Source organism: Stylophora pistillata, chromosome 4 (genome assembly GCF_964205215.1).
Source record: "Stylophora pistillata chromosome 4, jaStyPist1.2, whole genome shotgun sequence".
In the NCBI taxonomy this organism is placed as follows: Eukaryota; Metazoa; Cnidaria; class Anthozoa; order Scleractinia; family Pocilloporidae; genus Stylophora; species Stylophora pistillata.
The window spans coordinates 24,907,625-24,928,118 of NC_142522.1; the positions used below are offsets into that span (position 1 = coordinate 24,907,625).

General features: G+C 38.3%; 1 protein-coding gene and 1 long non-coding RNA gene across 8 annotated transcripts in view; one reads left to right on the forward strand and one right to left on the reverse strand.

The window, feature by feature from the left end:
- The first annotated feature begins 9,534 nt into the window (after positions 1 to 9,534).
- On the forward strand, positions 9,535 to 20,190 carry LOC148733006 (uncharacterized). The gene is made up of 2 exons (XR_015999946.1): positions 9,535 to 10,448; positions 19,552 to 20,190. It is a non-coding gene; the product is annotated as an uncharacterized LOC148733006 (long non-coding RNA).
- LOC111332579 (LIM domain transcription factor LMO4.2) overlaps positions 12,453 to 20,494 on the reverse strand; it is a 34,924-nt gene continuing 26,882 nt past the window's right edge. For 6 of the 7 annotated variants that reach the window (XM_022937980.2, XM_022937972.2, XM_022937963.2 and 3 more), the window contains 3 exons: positions 16,137 to 16,335; positions 15,062 to 15,290; positions 12,453 to 13,132 (listed from right to left, as the gene is read on the reverse strand). In XM_022937980.2, coding sequence (XP_022793715.1) covers positions 13,124 to 13,132; positions 15,062 to 15,290; positions 16,137 to 16,335 — 437 coding nt within the window. In that variant the 3' untranslated portion in view covers positions 12,453 to 13,123. Of the gene's footprint in view, positions 13,133 to 15,061; positions 15,291 to 16,136; positions 16,336 to 16,540; positions 16,934 to 20,494 lie in introns of those variants that run through there. The other variant, XM_022937957.2, reaches the window with a different exon arrangement.

The following is a 20,494-nucleotide window of genomic DNA, read 5'->3' on the forward strand; positions in this document are numbered from 1 at the left end:
TTTTCGTTAGTTTTTCGATGTGACTATGCCAATCGAGTTTATCGTCTATTATTACACCAAGCGATTTTGTAGCTGTAACCTGGCTCACTTGAGTATTGTTCATTCTAATTGTTGGTGAGGCTGTGAGAGTATTCAGTCTCTGCCTCGACCCTATTAGCATGAATTCGGTTTTAGTCATGTTCAACGTTAGTTTGTTCGCTTGTAGCCAGTTGAAGACGTTTTCTAGGTCTTCATTTAGACAAAACTGAACGTTCTCAAGATTGCTTCCCGCATATGTGAGGTGTGTGTCATCGGCATACATTCTCGGTTTGCAATTTGATAAGCAATTTGGAAGACCATTGATATATAATAAGAACAATAATGGACCGAGGATGGTCCCTTGAGGGACGCCGCAAGGCAATGAGTAGCTACTGGATAGCGACCCGTTCACAGAGCATTTTTTTGTTCGGTTTTCCAAATATGACTGAAACCATCTGAAAGATTTTCCATGTATACCATAATAGTTTAGTTTCTATAGAAGGATCTGATGATCAACAGTGTCAAAAGCCTTTCTTCAAATCTAGAAAAATGACTCCATTGATTTTCTCGCTATCAATATTATACGCCCAAGAATCTGTCGCTTCCAACAAAGCTGTTACAGTTGAATGATTAGCACGAAACCCTGATTGGTTTTGACATAGAATATCGTGCTCTTCCAAATAGGCATATAACTGTTCATAAACTATCCTTTCAAACACCTTCATCATTATTGGAATTACCGATATTGGGCGGTAATTGTTAGCATCACCGCGGTCACCCTGTTTATAAAGAGGGGTAATTCTTGCATATTTCCAGTCGTCTGGGAACGTCCCTTGGTTAATAGATTGATTGAAAATATCACATATCGGCACACAAATAAGATCAGCACATTCCCTGATAAACCTAGCAGATATTTTGTAAAGGCCCGTTGCTTTTGACTTGTCTAGTTTATTTCAAAGTGTTGGATTTCAAAGTTTTTTCAAAGATTTTCAAAGTTATTTCAAAGTAGTTGGATTGGTGGGTTGGAGCTTGAACCGTTTATCTGTTGCGGTAAGATATCTTTGATAGCTACCACTATCACAATTTATCTCACTGGCAAGTTCTGGACCAATATTAGCAAAGTGGTTATTGAATTCGTTTGATAGCTCCAACGGATTAGTTATCGTTAATCCGTTCACTTTTAGTGACGCCACTGGCGTTTTCCCAGATTTTCGAGAAGTTAGCTCGTTTATAGTCTGCCAGGTCTTTCGGGAGTAGCTGGTGTGCTTATTAAAACTATTTTGGTAATAAACTTGCTTAGCTGAGCGTATTTGCTTATTGACTATATTTCTTTGTTTCTTAAATAATGCTCAATCGTTAGGATCATTTTTGTCTTGCTAGCTTTGATTTTTAATATGTCTCTATTATGCATAAGGTCTTTCAATTCAGAGGTAATCCACGGAAAACTCCGTGAACGAACGCGCATCGTTTTCAGTGGGGCATGTTTGTCAGCGATAGCCAGAAATGTACATTTCCATTGCTGCCACATCACGTTTGGGTTGGAAGACTCGTATACATTATCCCAACATTGAGATAGAATATCATAACGAAACTATTGGCGATCGAAATTTCGGAAATTTCTATATGTAATAGAATCATGTCCATTAGACATCCCATTCAGGGCAAGTTTTCTATATACATACACCATGCTATGATCACTTATTCCGATATGACAAACTCCCAAACATGCAATCTTATCCGAGCAGTTTGTATAGATTAAATCAATTAGAGTTGATGAGGTGGGTCAATATCCTAGTCGGTTCAGAGATGAGCTGCTCGAGTCCGTAGACATCAGCAATACTCCTTAATTTGGATGTGTTATTGTCATATCGAGTAGTGATCATGTCACAGTTCATGTCTCCCAGTACAAAAAATTCTACATTTTCAATATCCAATTTCCCAATTAGGGATTCAAAAGGTGAAAAAATGCCAATAGGAGAGTCAGGTGGTCTATACCAAGTAACAATCACAAAAGATTTTGAATTTGGCTTATGGATTTCCAAGCAAAGATTTTCTAGTGTATCCATGTGTAGGTCATTTCGTACTGTAAAGTTGATTGAAGTTTTTACATAGAAGCATACCCCTCCACCGCATTTTGTTAGTCTATCGCGGCGAACTATTTCGTATCCCGGAATATGAACTTCATGAGCGGGCCTGCTGCATAGGTAATTAGCCAGCCATTCGAGGACATACTTTGAAAAACCGAGGTAATGCAACTTGGTTATCACCGTTTTAAAACAAACGGTATCAGATGCTTTGGAAAAGTCTGCTAGTACCATAAGAGTTACCTCTTTTCTTTTCATGGCACTCAATAGGTCGTCCCTTATACCTAAGAGTATCGTAGAGGTCGAATGCCCTTTACGAAAGCTCGAGATGGTGTCGCTAAGGAGAGATTCTCTAGCGCAGAAATCAGTCATTTGAGAAGCAACAAGCTTTTTAAATACCTTATAAAGTACGGGAAGAATCGACACTGGACGCAAGTGATCTTCCGAGACAGGTGTGTCAACTTTTGGAAAGGGGCTAACACACGCGAGTTTCCAGGCATGTGGGAAGTACAACTTTGAAATATAGTTGTTGATGACAGTTGTGAGTGGGCCGGCCAAGTATTTAGCAACCAGCTTTACGAACCGGGCAGGCAATTGGTCGGGTCCATTCGAACAGTCAGTGCGCAGTTGTTTAAGGGTTCGGAGGACTTCTCTTTGTGTAACACTTTCCAGGTGAAAGGCGCTCTCTTTATCCGTAAGACCGCGGATGAACTGGAAGAGTTCATCTTGGTTGGTCGATTCAACATCAAGCGTTCTCCTTGCGGTCGTAGCAAAATGAAGATTAAGCATGTCTGGGTCGAACCTTAAAGGCTGTCGACAGGGGTGAAGTACGCGGGGAACCATGCGCTAGACTTCCTTGGACTTGTTGGACTGCAAAGCCTTTTCCATGAAAGCTTCACGAGCTTTGCGTATAGCGCTCTTTATTTTATTTCGCACTTCCCGGAAAGCAGACCAAGAAGATTCTGAATTTGACTGATGCGCTTCTCGCCTCAGTTTGTCTCTTTGTGACTGGAGGTTAATTATTGTTTCGTTATCCATCCACGGGGCGGGAGGACGTGTCACACGGCACCTTCTGAGGGGTGCGCGCCTTTCAAGGCAGTCGTTAAACAAGGTGTTGAGGGTCTAATTGATCGTCAAGGTCATCAGTTGATGTTATTAACGAAAATGGTAGTGCGGAGAAGTCCTCTAAAAAGCTGTCTCATTTAAGTTTTTCAGGTTCCTGATGTACTTATATCTTGGCTGATAACGAGCTACGCGGATGTTTATACACGCGAAGGGGCCATCGAGATCACTCACAATACTGCACTGACAGTATCACACCATGAGATGTTATTTTGGATGGATCATTAATGATAATGTGATCCAGCAAGGTTCGTGATGATCTTGTTGTTCTTGTAGGTTTGTCAATGATTTGCTTGACATTAAGGGTGTCAATTAGGGAAATATATCGCCGCGTCGGGGCGTCCGGTATGCCCATAGATCGAAATTCATGTCGTCTGTAAGAACGAGAAGACCATCCCACTGCGCAATAATGCAACCGATGAGATCTTCGAACTTGTCCAGCCATGCCGAAGGTCTGTGCATGGCTTCTGACCAGTAAAAATTCCCCAGCAAAAGTTTACTGTGCTTGTTCTTCCCTTGAATTTCCAGCCAGAGGTGTTCCATGTCAGGTTCGATGTCCTTTCGTCGCTTGTATTTGATATTGTCTCGAATATAAGCCCCCACCCCATCACCCTTGACATTGTCCCGATTCCGAAATTCCTTTGAGAAACCAGGGAGTGAGACATATTCTAGTCGATCCTTATTGTTCTTCATCCAAGTCTCACTGAAAGTTATGATATCAAGGGGGTATTTGTTGATTGTCAAAGCGAATGCATAAAATGTCGAAAGCATGCCTTGCGTATTCAAGTACATCAACTTCAGCTGGCTGGATTTATCGATCAATCTCTCTAATATCTCATCATTAGCTTGCATTTCGTAATAGGCCTCAGACGGGCCTAATTGGTGTCGATCACATTGACCATGAAAAGGCAGCATTGATAGCGCACAGTTACAACAGATCCACTTTCCGGGCAAGTTTGCTTTCACATGGTTAAAACTTGTTACACCAGCACTAAAACGGATGAATTAAATCAAAGTCTGGACACCAGGATAAAATAGATTTCAAAATAACAATCTGGATCTAGGTGGGACTCCTATAATCAAGTATCCTCCTCCCATGATAAAATACAGAGGCAATTCTGTGACTTAGTTAAACAGCAGTTCCCCACTTCCCTCAAGAACCCGTGATTATCTAGTCTCCCCCGCAGCCGTGATGTTTCGGTCACGCAATGCTCTCCCACAGACACGGCCGTGTCTGTGAGGGAGCGTTGCGTGACCGAAACATCACGGCTGCGGGGAGACTAGTGATTACCTGGCCTTTATCAAAATACTTGATTAGAACACTAGTTAGTCCTTTAAGTTCACCGGTCCGTCAAGGTACCAGCCATATTCTGCCAAGCAAACAATCATTCAAACAAACGTCATTCTGTGATTTTTGTTGTTGTTGTTGTTTTTGTATTGTTTTGTTTTGTTTGTGTGTGTGTGTGTGTGTGGGGGGGGGGGGGGAGGGGAGAAGGGGATGTTTTGGCCTCATTTTTCCGAACGATTTGAGTTGTATCTTTTCTCTGCCCCAGAGAGTGTATTTTTAAAATATTTTGAAATTATTGTTTCTCGGAAGAGCTTTTCGTAAAAACTAGACCTTGCAATTATACATTATAAACAATTTAAAGCAAGGAAATTTGTTGTGTTTCAGTCTGCAAATACAGAACCATCGGCAAATTATAGAAGGTATTTTAAAAAGCATAGTCATGGGGATATGAAAAGAAAAAATAGCAAAGATTATTCTAAATAAAGCCTCATTTGAAGAAAAGGTCATGTTCTTGTTAAAATTTGTTCATTCTTTTCTCGTATTCACAAGTGCTCTAGAGTCTTTACTATTCACTTGCCGAAAAGGGTCCCAGTTTAATCACTACCAAATTGAAATATTGAAAACTTGTTCTATCATTTTTTTGGCAATTAAGTGTAAATTTTAGTAAAACTAAACTGAAATATGTGAGGGTTGAGCGATGACTTAATTTAGTTGCCTTTATTGTAATGACAAGAGGAGTTCTTTTGATCCCCAAACAAGGCAACACACGTTGTAAGTGTGCCAAAGAAACTTCAGTTGTCTGCATAAAAAAAAAAAAAAACACCGTCTTAAAATTTCTTCTTTACAAAGGCTGATTATGCAAAACGTCTTTGCTTGAATGGACTGTTAAACACACTTGAACCAACGCAAGCCCGTTTGTTTGAACATATCTCAGATGTTCTTTTTAGGGCAGTGTTTTAGAAAACTTACCGCCGCGTTTTTCGCCTCAACTCACGCGCCGCTTAGGTAAATATTTAGTTCTGATATTCATTGTATTATTATGTTTCTCTTAGCTTGTAGACTGCATTTATAGATTAAAAGTACAATTACTATCTTGGCTTTCTTTTACTTGGCTTACTTTTACGTGTAGAGCTACCTGCTCACTTACCTATAACTTTCCATTTTGGATTTTTAATTTTAATGCCAGTAATTCTCTTGAAAAATTAATTAAGGGTACAATGAAGTGTGGTGCTGTTGTCGTTGTTGAGATAAATGTTTTCGAAATTGTGCCTTCTTTCACTGATATCATTAGCAAAATAATTGTTATTGCTTAAAGGAAAAGCACACAATAAGGTCTTGTGAAAAAATTATATATTAACTTATAGATACACTTCATTCAGAATTCGATAGGAATACTGTAAAATTGTAATCAAACACCCTGAATTTCTAATTGTTGGAAAAACTTCCTTTATGATGCATGGCATTGTGATGTTTGTGCCAAGAAAGCATTTTGTTCCAGCTTTTTATATCTCAAAGCGAAAGTGTTTCTCCGAATAATACTGAGTCGTGTGCAATACTGATGAAGTGAAATACTACTGTGAAAAGTTGAAACCCAGAGATCGTATTTTCCGAAAGCACTATGACAATTCGACATGCATTTAATAAAAAACAAAATGAAACAATAACAACAAAAAAAAGTGACTAGAAACAGATAGATGAATATACTTTTGATAAAAGAGCAGAGCAAAAGGGAGGAACAAATGGAGAATGATATGAACTAAGGTTATATGAGACGGACTATAGATAATAGAAGAGTCCATTTTTCGACAATTAGGCAAATTCTTTTTTAACCACATTCTTCCTGAGAAATTTGCACACTGATAGAGTAAGAACATTCCAGTGAGTTTCCACCTAAACGTTTTTTACACACCAAGAGGTTTTTGGAATTGTTTTCTTTTTTCTTAACCCTAAGCTGAGGTTTACAAGAAATCATTTTCGCATAAAGAAAACTTATTTTGAGTTTATTTACGAAGTGCTGGCTCAGTGCAAATACACCTGATTTGTGTGATTGTAGCTGAGAGAAATGGTGCTTCTTTTGTAGTCAGCCTTTTTCAAACATGTCGTCTCAATCGGTCATGTTTCCTCTGACATCTTCCCAACTATACTAACAACATTCACCTTGCGTATTTGACAGACATGTTATTGTTTGTAGCATATGTTCTACAGCTTTATTGACCGATTCTGTTGGCGCGTATTGTGGTCATATAATGACTCTAGTGGAAATGAACTTTTTATTAATATTCTTCGGGCGGCAACAATATGACACACCGGCATTTTGAGTCAAATGCTTCTCCAATTGCTATTAAAAAAGTATTTGTGAATTATTTTTCCCCAAAAATAAAAAAAATTGTTCCTTTACTACATATGAGTTTTAAATAAGACCAAACATGTGTACTATTGACCCAATATTATTAATAAATATATCTATGTGAATTGTATATCCTTTCTTCAGTTAATAACAGTAAATTGTTTCCCTGGCACATGTGTCTGAACCAAGACCAAGGCTATGCACTATTGATCCAAATGAAGGTACTTCTTTGAAGAAGTATTTCTTCAGACGCGAGAACATTGTTTCATAGCTACTAATGTCTTAAAGCAAACCTATCTACTATCGTCCTTAGCCCTATCAATCAAAGCTTAAGCATTTCTATGAATTTTCATTTTACCAGGATAAATTTGTTGTTGTTGTTTTTTTTGGCAAAAAATGTATACAAGTAGATTAAAACTAAGCACAAATTTGAAGACCACTGATTTAAAATGAATTTTTAGACCGTTTCTGTTACTTTTTTCACAACAAAGGTTTGGAAGATAGTCAATAGACGGAAGAAAATTCCTCTCAATTATTTTGAGAGCATAGAGAATTTAAAAGAATTAGATAGAGTGATTTTTCAGTCGATAATGAGCATCCAGTGACCTCTGTGAGGAAGTAATGGAACCTACCATGTAACTTTGTATCTTTTTGTTTTCTTCTCATTGTCGATCTTTCCAAAAAAAGGTATTTGATGCTCTAAAAAGTCATAGTCTCGAAAACAACTCGTCGATTGACACGTGGGTGGTGAGGGGAAAGAACTGGAGGAAGATAAAAACCATTTAGAACAGCTTTCTTTTCACTTTCCAGTATCAACTTTGGAAATTTCAGCGTTAAAAAAGAAAACGAAACCATATAGAAGATACGCGAAGACTATTTCATCGAAATAGGAGAGTGCTGTAGACAGGTTTTCGCGATTACTGCCAGATATATATGTTTCGGGCGATATAAAAGAAGCATGTACAATTGCGACCAAATGGCGTTTTTGCAAACTTTTGAATTCAACCAGATGTTTGTTTACTGATGTCTATAGCCATGTATATCGTGTGCGATTTTGTGGCCACGGTCACGATTAAGGCAATCTTTGCCAAAGATTAATCACCTAATCAGATTTATCTTCTAAGTCCATTAGCAGAAAAGTTACAATGTGTTTGTTTATCATGCCCGTCCGGGCGAGTGAATGCCAACAAAGATGCAGAGTCCTTATGAAGATTATCTCTATTTCAACTTTGACGCAGGAGGGATTTTAAAGTGTAAAAACGTTATGAATTTGTAACCGAATATACTCTTTAATTGTTTTCCATGTCTTGTCTTTAATAAACTCCTTCATGGATACATTAGTACAAGATTATTTTCAACAATTACAGTTTCTTTTAATTAGGGTACGTCCTCAGAGTGATGTTCAAGTCTCCCAGATGAAAATATCATGCTGTGAATAATTCATTCTTGCCTATTCCATTTCCTAAGACTCTTTTCCTATTCTCGATGGGGTCATGAGGGATTTTTAGGAGCATCTGCATGATTTGATAATAATCATGATGGTTAGACGAGATGGCAACTTAGCAGAGACGGAGATTCACCTCAGCACTAGTGGCCGGATGTTCGGATGTTAATCAATTAAAAAAGTACTGAAAAGGAAATTTGAATGACGAAATAGACGGAGAGTTCTTGGCGCAAAACTTATCGCCGCCTACTATACTGATAACAGACTTTTCTGCAAATTGACGGCTGAAAATTAAAACCGCTAAAATTTACACCAGAACCCAAACAAGGGTCTTTTATTCTATTATCCTTCAAAATTTCATTTCGCCATGTGTTGTTTTAGCGGATAAAATGTAAGTTTCGTTTCCGGAAAAAAATGGAGACATTTTTATAGTATGGGGTTTCTTGCTACTGATATCCTCATTTATGTAAACGGCTTTAAATTTGAATCATCTCCGTCTGTAATGTCTCCAATAATATTAGTTATGATGAGTTGCAGGATATTTTCAGTACGTGCCTCTAAATTGGACCTCAAACGTCCATGCAATGAGGATGAGGATTGTTAGTCTTTCAAAGGATGAATGAGTGTCTCAAATGAGTGGTTCATATCTCTTGAAGTTACGCAATTGAGAGCTTTACCTGAGAAGGCTAAAGATCAGATTTTGTCACAGTTGTGGGCAGGCATTAATTTCACGCGAGTGTAATTAGGATTTCCTCGGTTGTTTTGTCGATTGGCTCTCACCGGAACAATAAATTAATTAATCAACGGCGGTATCTACCAACCGGTTATGGAACCCTTATCTATATTTCGTTTAATTACTGTAATCAATAAATTGAGAAAGAAGGCAAATTTTTGAGTTTGGCTGTTCAAAGATTTCTTCGTATAAATAAAAATAATTAGAGGGCCCCATAAGAATTTGAACACAAACCTTCGGATTTCTACTGTACGATGCTCTGTGCTCCATCAAGCAACAGAGAACTCATTCGTGAGCTTGGTTCTATATTATTTCCGCACGACTCTTTCGACAATTAAAGCTGATTGTAACAGTGATGGATGCTTGTCACATTTGCGCATGGTATCAGCTATCAGGTTGTTAGGTCATACAATTTACAGTATTTGTGGAAAAATGATAGGTTTAAAAAGAGAAACTATTTCCTACTTTGCTATCTGAAAGAATGCTTGCCTGAAAGCTTTTTAGTGTGTCTACATTTTCTTGATAGAGATAGGATCCTTTGAGCAGTGTTAACAAGACACGTTTTTGCCGTTGGGGCAATCTAGCCCTTTCAAGTTAGGCGACTGCGGTAGACTTAAGAACTGATTGAAATACCACTGGTTACGACGAAACACAACCGTACTGAGAAATATTTCATCTCGATAGCTCTAAAAATGGCTAGCTCTTCTGATAAACGATTGTTGGTACGATCTCATACGCGCAAAAAACTACCTTTTACACCATTACTCAAAGAGCTCTTCCCTTGAAGGCATTTTAATACGACTCAACAGCTTGTAGTTGAATGGCACGTAGCTCTTTCAACAAGGTCAAAAATTAGAAGTTAACCGTAACTATATCTTGGAGACTATGAAGGAAATTTCTCGACTTTACTTTACGCTCACAACCTGTTAGAAATCAGATAGAATTCAACAGTTGAAGAGCTGTTCAAGAGTCATTATGATAAAAACTCCGGTTTTAATAGTTACGTGCCAAAGGTATCCATTGCACGAATGATTATTTCGATATAAAAATCGCGATAAGAAGGCACATGACTGTCCTGTGCTGAATTAAAAAAATAAAGGGATAAAGGCATCGTGACCAGTTTTAAGTGTTACAAGAGCATCTACACGGTTGGTCTATTTTGAAACACTTCGCTAAACTATTTTTAAGCTTGTGGTTTACAATCCGAGTTCATTTTAAATTGTTCTCGTTTCTATTTCGCGTTTTTTTCCCCTCTACTTCAGCAAACAGTAATTATGAGTTTTCGATCAGTAAGTGACAAACAACCTAAAGATAAATTATTGTGTCGACCAATTTTACCTCTGGTCTGCCGTAGAAATGTCAATACTTCTGGAAAGTAAATCTCACTCAAGAAATGTTTTGGACGACTATGGGTGAGTTATCAGTTCCATCAGTTTAAGTCACAGCAATTTTTAATAAACCTATGGCTTTTTTAGATAACAGTAGTTAATGAATCTCGTAAACGAGTGCTCCCGGGAGTTCCATCAAGTCCAAAAACTTATGCTCTAATCCGTGAGGAGAAAATCCATGGAAATTCGAAGTGTAGGGAATGATAGAGGTGGCACCCTGCCGGTGGTCTGGCACTTACACACATTAAACATAGGATTAAAAGCGCGTTTGGCTCACGTACCCATCGTGGTATGCCTAAACAAGCGGAAGCCATCTTTGACCTGGTCTTTTTAAACTCTTTTAGGTCAAGAATCGGGAGGTATGACGGTAAAAACGTTCTTAATACTCGTTGAACGGACTGACTGTTTCTTTCGATAAAATTTGCCTTCATATTTTGTTACATTGGACAACACAGGTTTGGGTCACGTTCCCAACGTGGCGAGGCTTTGCAAGCGGAAGCCGTTTTTGAGCAAATCTGTTCAGAATCTTTCTATGTCGAGAGCTATGTTACATTACGGTAAAACCTGACGTGATGCTTGTAGAACGGTCTGTTCCTTTTATTAGGAGTTGCCTTAAATCATTGTTACTTACGTAATTGGGTGACAAGTTTGAGTGACCTTTGAGATGGACCATGTAAAGATATATAGAGTGGCTTAAAACCCACCGCTGCTACTCGAAGAACATTTTCGTCAATGTAGCTTGAGCGTGACTGTGTTAAGGGCTTAAAAATGATTTTAGCTTCCTTTGGCTCTTTTTAGTGTTTCAAATTGTAGATACACTGTAACCTTTGACACAAATGTGATAGAACGGTTTCAAACCTGATATTGTGCATGATTTGAAAATTGCTCTTTTGACCAATTAAGTCTGTAAAGAGGATGAGACTTTGAAGAAAAGAGAGTCGATACTTGATAACAGTGATAATGGAAGCCCGAGAGGCATTCACTTTCAGTATTACTTAAAAGGGTTAGTTCCCATGGCAAAATGAAGTGGATGAGTGCATTAACCAGGGTGTGTGTCTTTTGGAGCTTATGAAAGAGAAAATTGTCGAGTCTTTTCAGCATAAAGTGTGAATGGAAGCTGACAGCTTTTTATACTTTGGCTAAGAGTATTTATTGTGCAGTCATAGTGTTCCTAATGAATCCATTGTTAGCAGGGTTCAGAGGAAAGGTTATCAAAGATTAGAACTGAGAAAAGATTTGCGGCTGTGTGAGCTCAGCTGCCTGTGAACTTCTTACGATACATAATATCCTTAAGACACTCCTTTGTTCTCTTTGCCGACTTTATGAAAGTCTTTATTGGTTGTTTCATCCTGCGAAGCCCCACTGTTACATATGGAAGTTATGAAACTATCGAGCGGATACATTCTCAGGCACGTTCTAGAAGTGCTGTCGCCTTTAGTTCTCGCTGACCAAGACAAGCTTTGACCACCTTTGTTCAGAATGTTTCAAGATATTTTGGTTAGCTTTTAGTCAAGATCTTCGCTCCGTTTCATTAAAAGTTGCTAAAAAACCACAGATTGTGAAGTGAAATCTAATTAGGCTTTGGGGTGTTGATACGAATATTTATTGACACAACCAGGGAGGGATATTACACATTATTAGCCAGAATGCATGCTGCTTTACATTATGTCAACACGACTACAAAAGTTAATTAGCACGGCGTTAATGACCACACAAAACAAGACCAACACTCCTTTTTGTGTGCCATTTGTCCCTGGGCAAAATTAATTAAACTTTCAAGCGGCTACATCCATCAAAGAAGAATTCTGCCTGATGTATTGAGTTGATTTTATTTGTTTTTACCATGCTAGCTCGACACTTTGTACATTTTTAATTTGTGTATTCACGTCCTGGATTAATCGAAGGAGCTTTATTTTATATTACTTTAGCCAAAACTGAGGCAAATTGTTTTGCACCATTAAACGCAGCCTCTAGTAATCCAAAAACATAGCTTTTTGTCCATATATAAATAAAACATAGCGAATGTGGTTTTAGAGTTACACTTTTATTTAAAGAACTTTACACATTTTACCATTTATCTACACTTGTAGTGGCCATGCATTTTCACAATGTTTATTATTTTTCTCGTTCAAGTAGTACTAATATATTCTACGTACAATACTAAATTTGTTTAAATTAGAAATCAGAATATCTAGCAATGATTCCTCTTTTCTTTTCAAATATAAATTCTCAAGAACGATTTCAAATTTTGTCATTTTCCCCTCGTCTCGTTCGTACCCTTGTCTCCGTAACTGATGTGTTGCAAACCTACTTTCAGTTTATATTTGCAAAGCTGCATGATTCCGTGCTAAACTAAAACATTTTCAAATGAATTTTCATTCTTTTAAAATTTAACACATGTTTTTCCAAGGCCACTTAGACGAAATAATCCTTTCGATCAGCAATGGCTTTGCTACTTCCATTTCGACATCCAAAGCTAAATAAACTACACTAATTAGCCACCGTGGAGCATTCATTGATATCGTAGTGTTCAAATGTCCCTTTTGGGGTGTCTGCCTTGGGGAACTTTCAATTTTCCATTAGAGGCTTCAAAGTTATCACGGGAACAAGATTCGTCTTTCGCTCTTCCAGGCCCAGACAAAAACCTTCTAATTTTGTCATCTTTTGAAGCTAATCACATGCGAATCCCTTGCTATCCATTAACATACCTGAGAAAGAATAGTATAAAAAATAAATGTAAGGAAATTACGACTACATCAATCAACACTAGCCATTAAATCGCTTAGAGCAACTATTACAATTAAAAAGCGAGTTAAAAATAGAAAAAAGAGAAATCTAGAAGAATTCATTACGCCAATGTTTCAGATTTCCTGATCGAATTTAATGGCCATCATTCATAGAAGGTTACGATTTGGCGGAAATTTTGGTGGACAAGTTGTCATGCTTTCCATCCAAAGATTATTGATTGAGTAGCTTCCTCCAAACTCCTTGTTTGAGCCCATGACCATATAAATATGAGCGTAACAAAATTGTTTTCTGTATTTTGATACTTTTAGACGACATATTCGCCAGAATGGCGAATTTAAACTAGTATTTTAATGAGAAATGAGTCATTTTTTTTTTGGTAGGGCTATAAGCGTAACGAAGAAAGATAATTGACCCCAGCTCAAGAATCAATTTTAAAACTTTTCCTTTTCCTCTATACAGAACCGCAAAAGCCAAATTCGACTAATTCAACAAATTTTTAAATTAAAACATTTTTTACAAAGAGGTCCGCGTAATAAACAGGAAATCATTATACTTTGCTCATTTTACAAAGAAAATTTTAATTTAATTTTGTGTTGGAAGCCAAAAGGTGCGTTATCTTAGAAGAAAGAAGTTTTTCATAAATAAGGAACTCAATTTTCAGTTTGTGGTTTCATCATTTCATAATAACAGATAAGCGCCGGGCGTAAGGATAAAAACTTCATCTAACAGGCCGGCGTTCTTATAAGCTCGGATAATTTACTTCTTTCACTTTTATTTTACTCAATTACACTATAGTATATTTTAGTTTTTTAATCAGCTTCATTGACTGTTTTCCTCTCTATGGTTCCGTTTCGAATCATTAATTCTGCTTTTTGCAATTAGGAATAAAAACACTGTTCACACACTTTGTAAGCCGCTTTTGTCGACATGCAATCAAGCCAAAATGAAGCTTCATAACGAAGATTTAGTAAATTGAGATTCTCTTTTCATCAAAAGGACTGAGAAAAAAAAATTCCCTTCTCAGTTGTACCAGTCACACTACCATGTGGAAAACAAAGCTTTTAACGTCGAAACGTCAAGTTTTGGTTGACAGTCGATTGAACTGTGAAAAATCATGAGTGATCAGTTTTCTTACAATTATTTATGACGCGAGTTGGAGTCCAATTTCGGTTAAAAGCAGCCAGCGAAAAGGATCTTAAAATGTCCATTAATTATTTCCTGTGGCCATAAAGTGCAAGGAAGGTTTTCTGAGAGCAGGGGCATAGAATTACTTAAGCCCATTTAGAAGTGAAATGAAATCGATGGAGTTTTCTTCGCGCAATTCCGGCCATTGTTCGCGATGTTTTAACAGTTGTATTAATCAACGCTTTTTGACGAATGTTTTGCCATATCTTATCGGCAAGGCAGCAGAACCAATTTAAAGTCTTAATTAATTCGTATTAAAAAGTGTCCTCCTTTGTCTTATCGCTCGGCCTCAGGGTGAAACAGAGATCATAATCTGAGCGCTGTATTCACGGATGCAAATTGCTCCTCAAAAATTTTCTTCTCATTATCCTTTTCCCAGTCGAGTAAGGAACTCGATTTATGAGCAGAGAAGAAAATAAATCTCCACGCACAAGTGCGGTCGACGTGATGTTTATATTGCTCGAATATCCGTGTACTCGGGGCTGATTAGCACGGCAAAAAGCAATACGACAATACAGTGGAAAATTAAAAACGTGTTTCCTTTCACGAAAATAGCCAAATGAAATGTCAAAAATTGATGACTTAATATTAGCTTAGGCAAAAAAGGTCGCAGATATTAAAGCCAAATAAGTGTTATCCAAGGAATGAAATTTATTGAAGTCTTGTTTTGACAGACGTTTAGGGGCTCAAAGAGGTTACCTCACCGTTTGTTTTGGTGCATGGAGTTGTTGTTTTAGTAGTCTCGGGTCGTCACTCTCACAGAACAGCCTCCCGTTGACAACGTGAAACCGGTCACCGGCCACTAGTGGGTTGTGACAAGTCGTGCAATTGAAACAGTCGATGTGATAAACTTTTCCCAAAACTTTCATTACAAACTCAGTGGCGGGAATCAACTTAGCGCATACGGCGCATGCTCCGCTTGAGCCATACAACCTGAAAAGCAATAAGGGCAAATGCCAAATGAGATCGCAGCGCGGATCTGATAACTCAGGATTTAATATGTTCTAAGTAATTAGAGATAAAAGCGTATAAAGCCAATATTTGGAATAGCGATAAATTGTTCTTCACGGGGCCATTCAGTTTGTCGCCTTTAATACAGTAGACATGTTAACTTTCCGCGCATGGTATATTAAAAATCTTGTTTATTAAAATGAAAAATACACGTCAAATGAAATAGGCTGCCTTTTGTGCGCCCATTTCGGAGGGTCTCAGCAAATTTGCCACGGCACGGCGAATTAGGGAAACAAACGCAATAAATCGCCTTTCGTAGGTGAAATATTACCACGCTAATGAGTTTTGAGGTTAGCTGGAGCTACTAATACCGGGTATTCTCTCTGGCCTTTATAATCTACGTTATTAATTGCACTTTCATAATGGACGAAATATTACATTGGCTAAAATGTATGCAAAATCCCACCGGTGACACAGGGACGAAATAATGGAGAGTAAAAAAAAATATATAATAGAAGATAAAGGCCACTTAAGAAAGAATTTCAAAACACGAGGGAACGTGTCTAGCGCATGAAAAACCTGAGACAAATCGACGGCGGCTTTCGACGCAGAAAGCAACGACACAAATATTGCTGGGCTTCAAAGCAGTCGTTTCAAACACAACTTCATCACGGCAAATTTTAAGGAACAAAATAGATCATTACATGATGAGGTTGTCACACACAAAATAAAAAATACCCCTTAAACAAACTTAACCCACGTCGCTGAAGCAATAACATTACAAAATTCATTTGAAACGAGAATGAATAAAAGAATCAATTCGCTTACTTTACGTAGTCGTTTTTACACAAGATCATTCCGCCTTTGGCATAACAAGACGATCCTACTTCTCCCAATCTCACGTTACAGCAAGAACATTTCAAGCAGTTTACATGCCAGTATTGATCCAAGGCGAGCAAGAGAAATCGATCCAGAATTTTTTCGCCGCATCCCCCACAACTTCTTATTCCTCCCTGAAGGCAACGACCTGAAACGAAGAAAATAAACACGATATTAAAGACACGACGAAGAAAAATTTTGACCAGCGCCGTATTTCACGCTCGCTTCCCTACACTCTGGTCGTACTTTACACGAGGAAACAATTTTAATATGCGTTTTCGAATGCTTGGTAGCGCGTCGTCGGAGCACAGAACGCGTTCGCATTCAAGCGCGCATAGACTATTTGAACTCACTGTTGTTTGGGTTCGTGTTGTTCATTTTACTCGGCGACGGAAATTTCGGCAGAGCTGTCCCTTAGTGTGGTTGCGTTGTTAGCCTTTGTGACACTGAGTCCGAATTAGCCAGGGGTCGTTGTTTGTTAAAACAACTCGGGTAACAGTGTACGTTATTCAAAACATTCATCATCTGACAGGGAATTAAGCCTAATCAATTCGACATCAAATCAGCTTCAAACCCTAAATGACCAAGACACAATTAGTTGTCATCATCTGAGAGATGTTGCCATTACGAGCACGGTACAAGCGCTCCTGATTGGTCACTGGCTTTAATAAGACAGAAGTTAAGTCATTTCTACACCCCGTGTATCGCTTGCAGTAATTACCAACACGATACGGTCTAGTTTTCGAAGTTTAATTAAGTCACGTGATTGGTTGTAATTATAGCTCTCGTGGGTTTTTTTTTGTGGGGAAGCACTTGTTATTTGGAACGTGGCGAGAAAGTAATGAATTTTTCTCTTGTTTGTTACGCTCCCTGCTGATAGAATTCCGTCAAAAATAAGAGTAGATATTACCACGCGTCATTCGCGCAACATATTTGCAGCCTAGATCGGATGTCGCAAAAGCAATACTCAAATACATTTTTCCATTCTTCTCCAGGAAAGCAATTTATTTAAGTCCCGAATCACTTGAAAGGGTCATTTGTTACGAATACAATTGCATGTAAACGGAATGCAATTAACAAACTGACATGGAATACCCTGCCGAACATCTGTCTAAAGGCAAATTAAACAACCTCGGCTCCGCCAATCACAAGCAAATACGAAACACTCCAGCGAATTGTGGCGACGTTGACCAATATAGCCCGAAGGAATCATGGTGCTATTCATTTACCACTAATATGATGCGCTGCTTAATTATAAAAGCAATTGAAGTGTTTGCTCGCTCTGAAGAACCCATTATTGCGTTTTTGTAGTAAATTAAATAGAAGAGTCTTACGCATGCGCCTGAACGTACTGAAAGGAAATTAGATTAAGGATTGTCGTGCAAAGACCCCTACAATCTTGCTCTTGAAATATACGCACAAAAGATCGATTTCTTCAAGCTCGTAACCCACACCAGGCTATTGCCACATGTTCTTGTGGCCGATAAGATTATGGCAAATTGGCTTGTGATGGTTTATTGCAATAAAGCGCGCTCACGGTGGGGGACAGAATGGAGATGTATCACTCATAGAAAGCCGAAAACATCAGGGTTCCATCCGAGTTATTAAAATTTTGGGCCGCGTTGGTATACACAGCTAGACGTTGTTAGCTCGTCTTTATTATCAACCTTTTTCTTATAAGTACTTATTTCAAATGGCTGGGCCAACCACGTTTATTAAAAGTTCCGTTTTGGTTCTACCTGTTTTGCCGGGTGTCATTTATCTGTCAATTTGTCTCGACTTTCAAGCCAACGTAGGCTTATCGTTCGTGTTCCTGACCTGTTATCTTATTTATTCCTTCCTTCCTTCTCTAATTTTCGATACAATTAGCTCAGGCACGTTCCCACGGGTTCTTGTGTGCCATTTATCATATGAAATGAATGTGACCGAGGAGAGACAATATTTTTTACTCATCAAAAATAAAGAGTTTCGCTCTAGTTTCCATTTTGTGTGGGCCACTTAGCTAATACAACTGACTGCCTTTTGGCCGGTCTCCATTATCTCTGAGAGTTAAGCACTTTTGTTAATTAAAAGACGTGACTATAAAAGAAGACATCGCTAAATTAAGACATAACCGAGCCCCTTTTGACAACTGTAAAAACAAAAACATTCCAAATTAACATAGCTTGGTTTCATTAAGTGGTGTCCACGATTGGCAAAAAAACTCCATAATCTTAAAATTCCTGTGGGCTTAGAACTAAAAACCTTTCTACATCTCTGAGTGGGTTTGTACAACCCGGTAGTAAGAAATGGAAGTTTATCTATAATCTTAATCCTCAATTTATGAAACGACGATGGTCGACCGTTCATTAGTAAACTGATGACACAGTGTTTCTTCATAGTCCCAGTGATTTTTAGCCTCTCGCTACTATTGCCGTAAATCTATAGCTCGACCTCAGGTCATAGCGTCTTTCACAAGGGGTCTTGGAGGCTATGAAAGAAGCAGAATCGATCGAATTTTCGTTTTCAAATAACACAACGGGTGTCGTGAAGTTCCTACTGCGTCGAAATTTTAATTGAATTCTTGTATAAACAATGAAATCCGTGGCACGTGCCTAAGACATCACCAGTGATGGTAATCCTGGGACTCGCTTAGAACATGTGCGTTTGTGTGCACGAACGGCCATTAACAGTACATTTTGAGGCGATTTGGCTGCAAGTCTAGTTCGCTGCCAAACAATTCGCCCCTGGCAAACTTTCAAGACAACCTTGGCTTGCTAACGCAAAGTGCAAGCCTTTGGAAGTAGTATTTACATAAATAATTAAGTCTTTAGAAAGTGTAAATACCGTCTTTATTGCTCGAGAACACAGAGGAAACCAATTGTGCGTTGAAGGCTTATGATTGGTCCAAATTTGAAGTTTGAGTAATTACTAGCTAATAGGTGTTCTGAGTATGAAGGCTGTGGTGTGGCTCGGGTATAATGGACTCTCATTGTTTCTTTAGCCATTAGAGAAATTTAATCGCATACTGTATCCTTGGGAGTTTTTACCTGCAAATAGCTTAAGAAATAATGGCAAAGCAATTAGAGCGCCAGTGAGAAATTACCTGCTCGTGAAATACGCCAAGAAAATCCATTAGCTTTGGCTTAACTGCTTAATTATGCTTCCGCTTATTTTTCTTTTAAAATTCAGGATAAAAAATTAGTCGGAGAAAGGTATTTTAGGGTTTTAAAGGATCATGGTCTTTTAAAATAAACACGGACTTGTTTAACCATCTCTCAACACCTGGGCCATTCTTTTCCATTTACGTACACTAGGCACTCTTCCAAGTTACTTTGCACGATTTAAATTGTTATTTTTTGTGTGTGCTTTTTGTATCTCCAAGATTACGAAGTGACTCCTCAAAGGCGGAATTTTTGCTTTCAAAATATAACAACACTCTGAGGCGAGTATCTTTGGCAGGACCACATTAATGAAGCTTGTTGTGTTAACGTTTCTTTTGTTCTCGAACCAATGAGAGAACGTGACGACGAGATACGCATCACACTTACACGTCAGAAAGTGAGACAAGAGCCCTTAAAGATCTCCCAGAGCAATTTTCTTAGAAGTGTCTACTCTCCGGTTGTTAAAAGGCCCATTATGACTGCTTCATACGTCAAAGAAAATAAATGTGGTGCCCCTTAGGCTGAAGTTTTTCCAATTAGCTCGACATTCAACCGCCTTAATGGATCTTGAGTTAATGGCTTGGCGAGCGCACAAGGCGATATAGTTATGGTTTCGTTATGGTGTTCAGCCGTGGTGTTGGCATGGTAAATGTGAAGGCTTTTCACTACAATCGTCACCGCAGTACTTATATCAAGAGTGGCAATTTCTTTGGTGGTGAACTCTGTGTGCCTACACCGGTGCGGAAATTCTTATCGCGTTGCTAGTAACAACACGGACTGTTCTCGAGTCTTCGATCTTGTTGATTGATTTTCGAGAGTACCTATTTTGCTATACGAGGCTAATAAAGCAGCATATTACATTTTTTGTCTTACTTTTTTTTTCCAAAATTCCATCCCAAAGTCTAAACTATTTTTCAAAGTTGTTTCGACAGCTGAAGATGAATATCTTGTGAAAACACCAGTCATCGTGTAAAAATCCAGCAGAAATTCCCGCGGTTTTGAGATTCAGCGCATTTTAAGGAGTCTTCCTCGGTTCGATGGCTTTTTAATAGGATTTTAATACTATGTAGGCTAAGAAAGTCATTATTACGAAACTAGATGATACTTGTAGGGCAGCCGTATTTCGCGTTTTGTTTCTTTGTAACAAATCGATTCAACAAACGA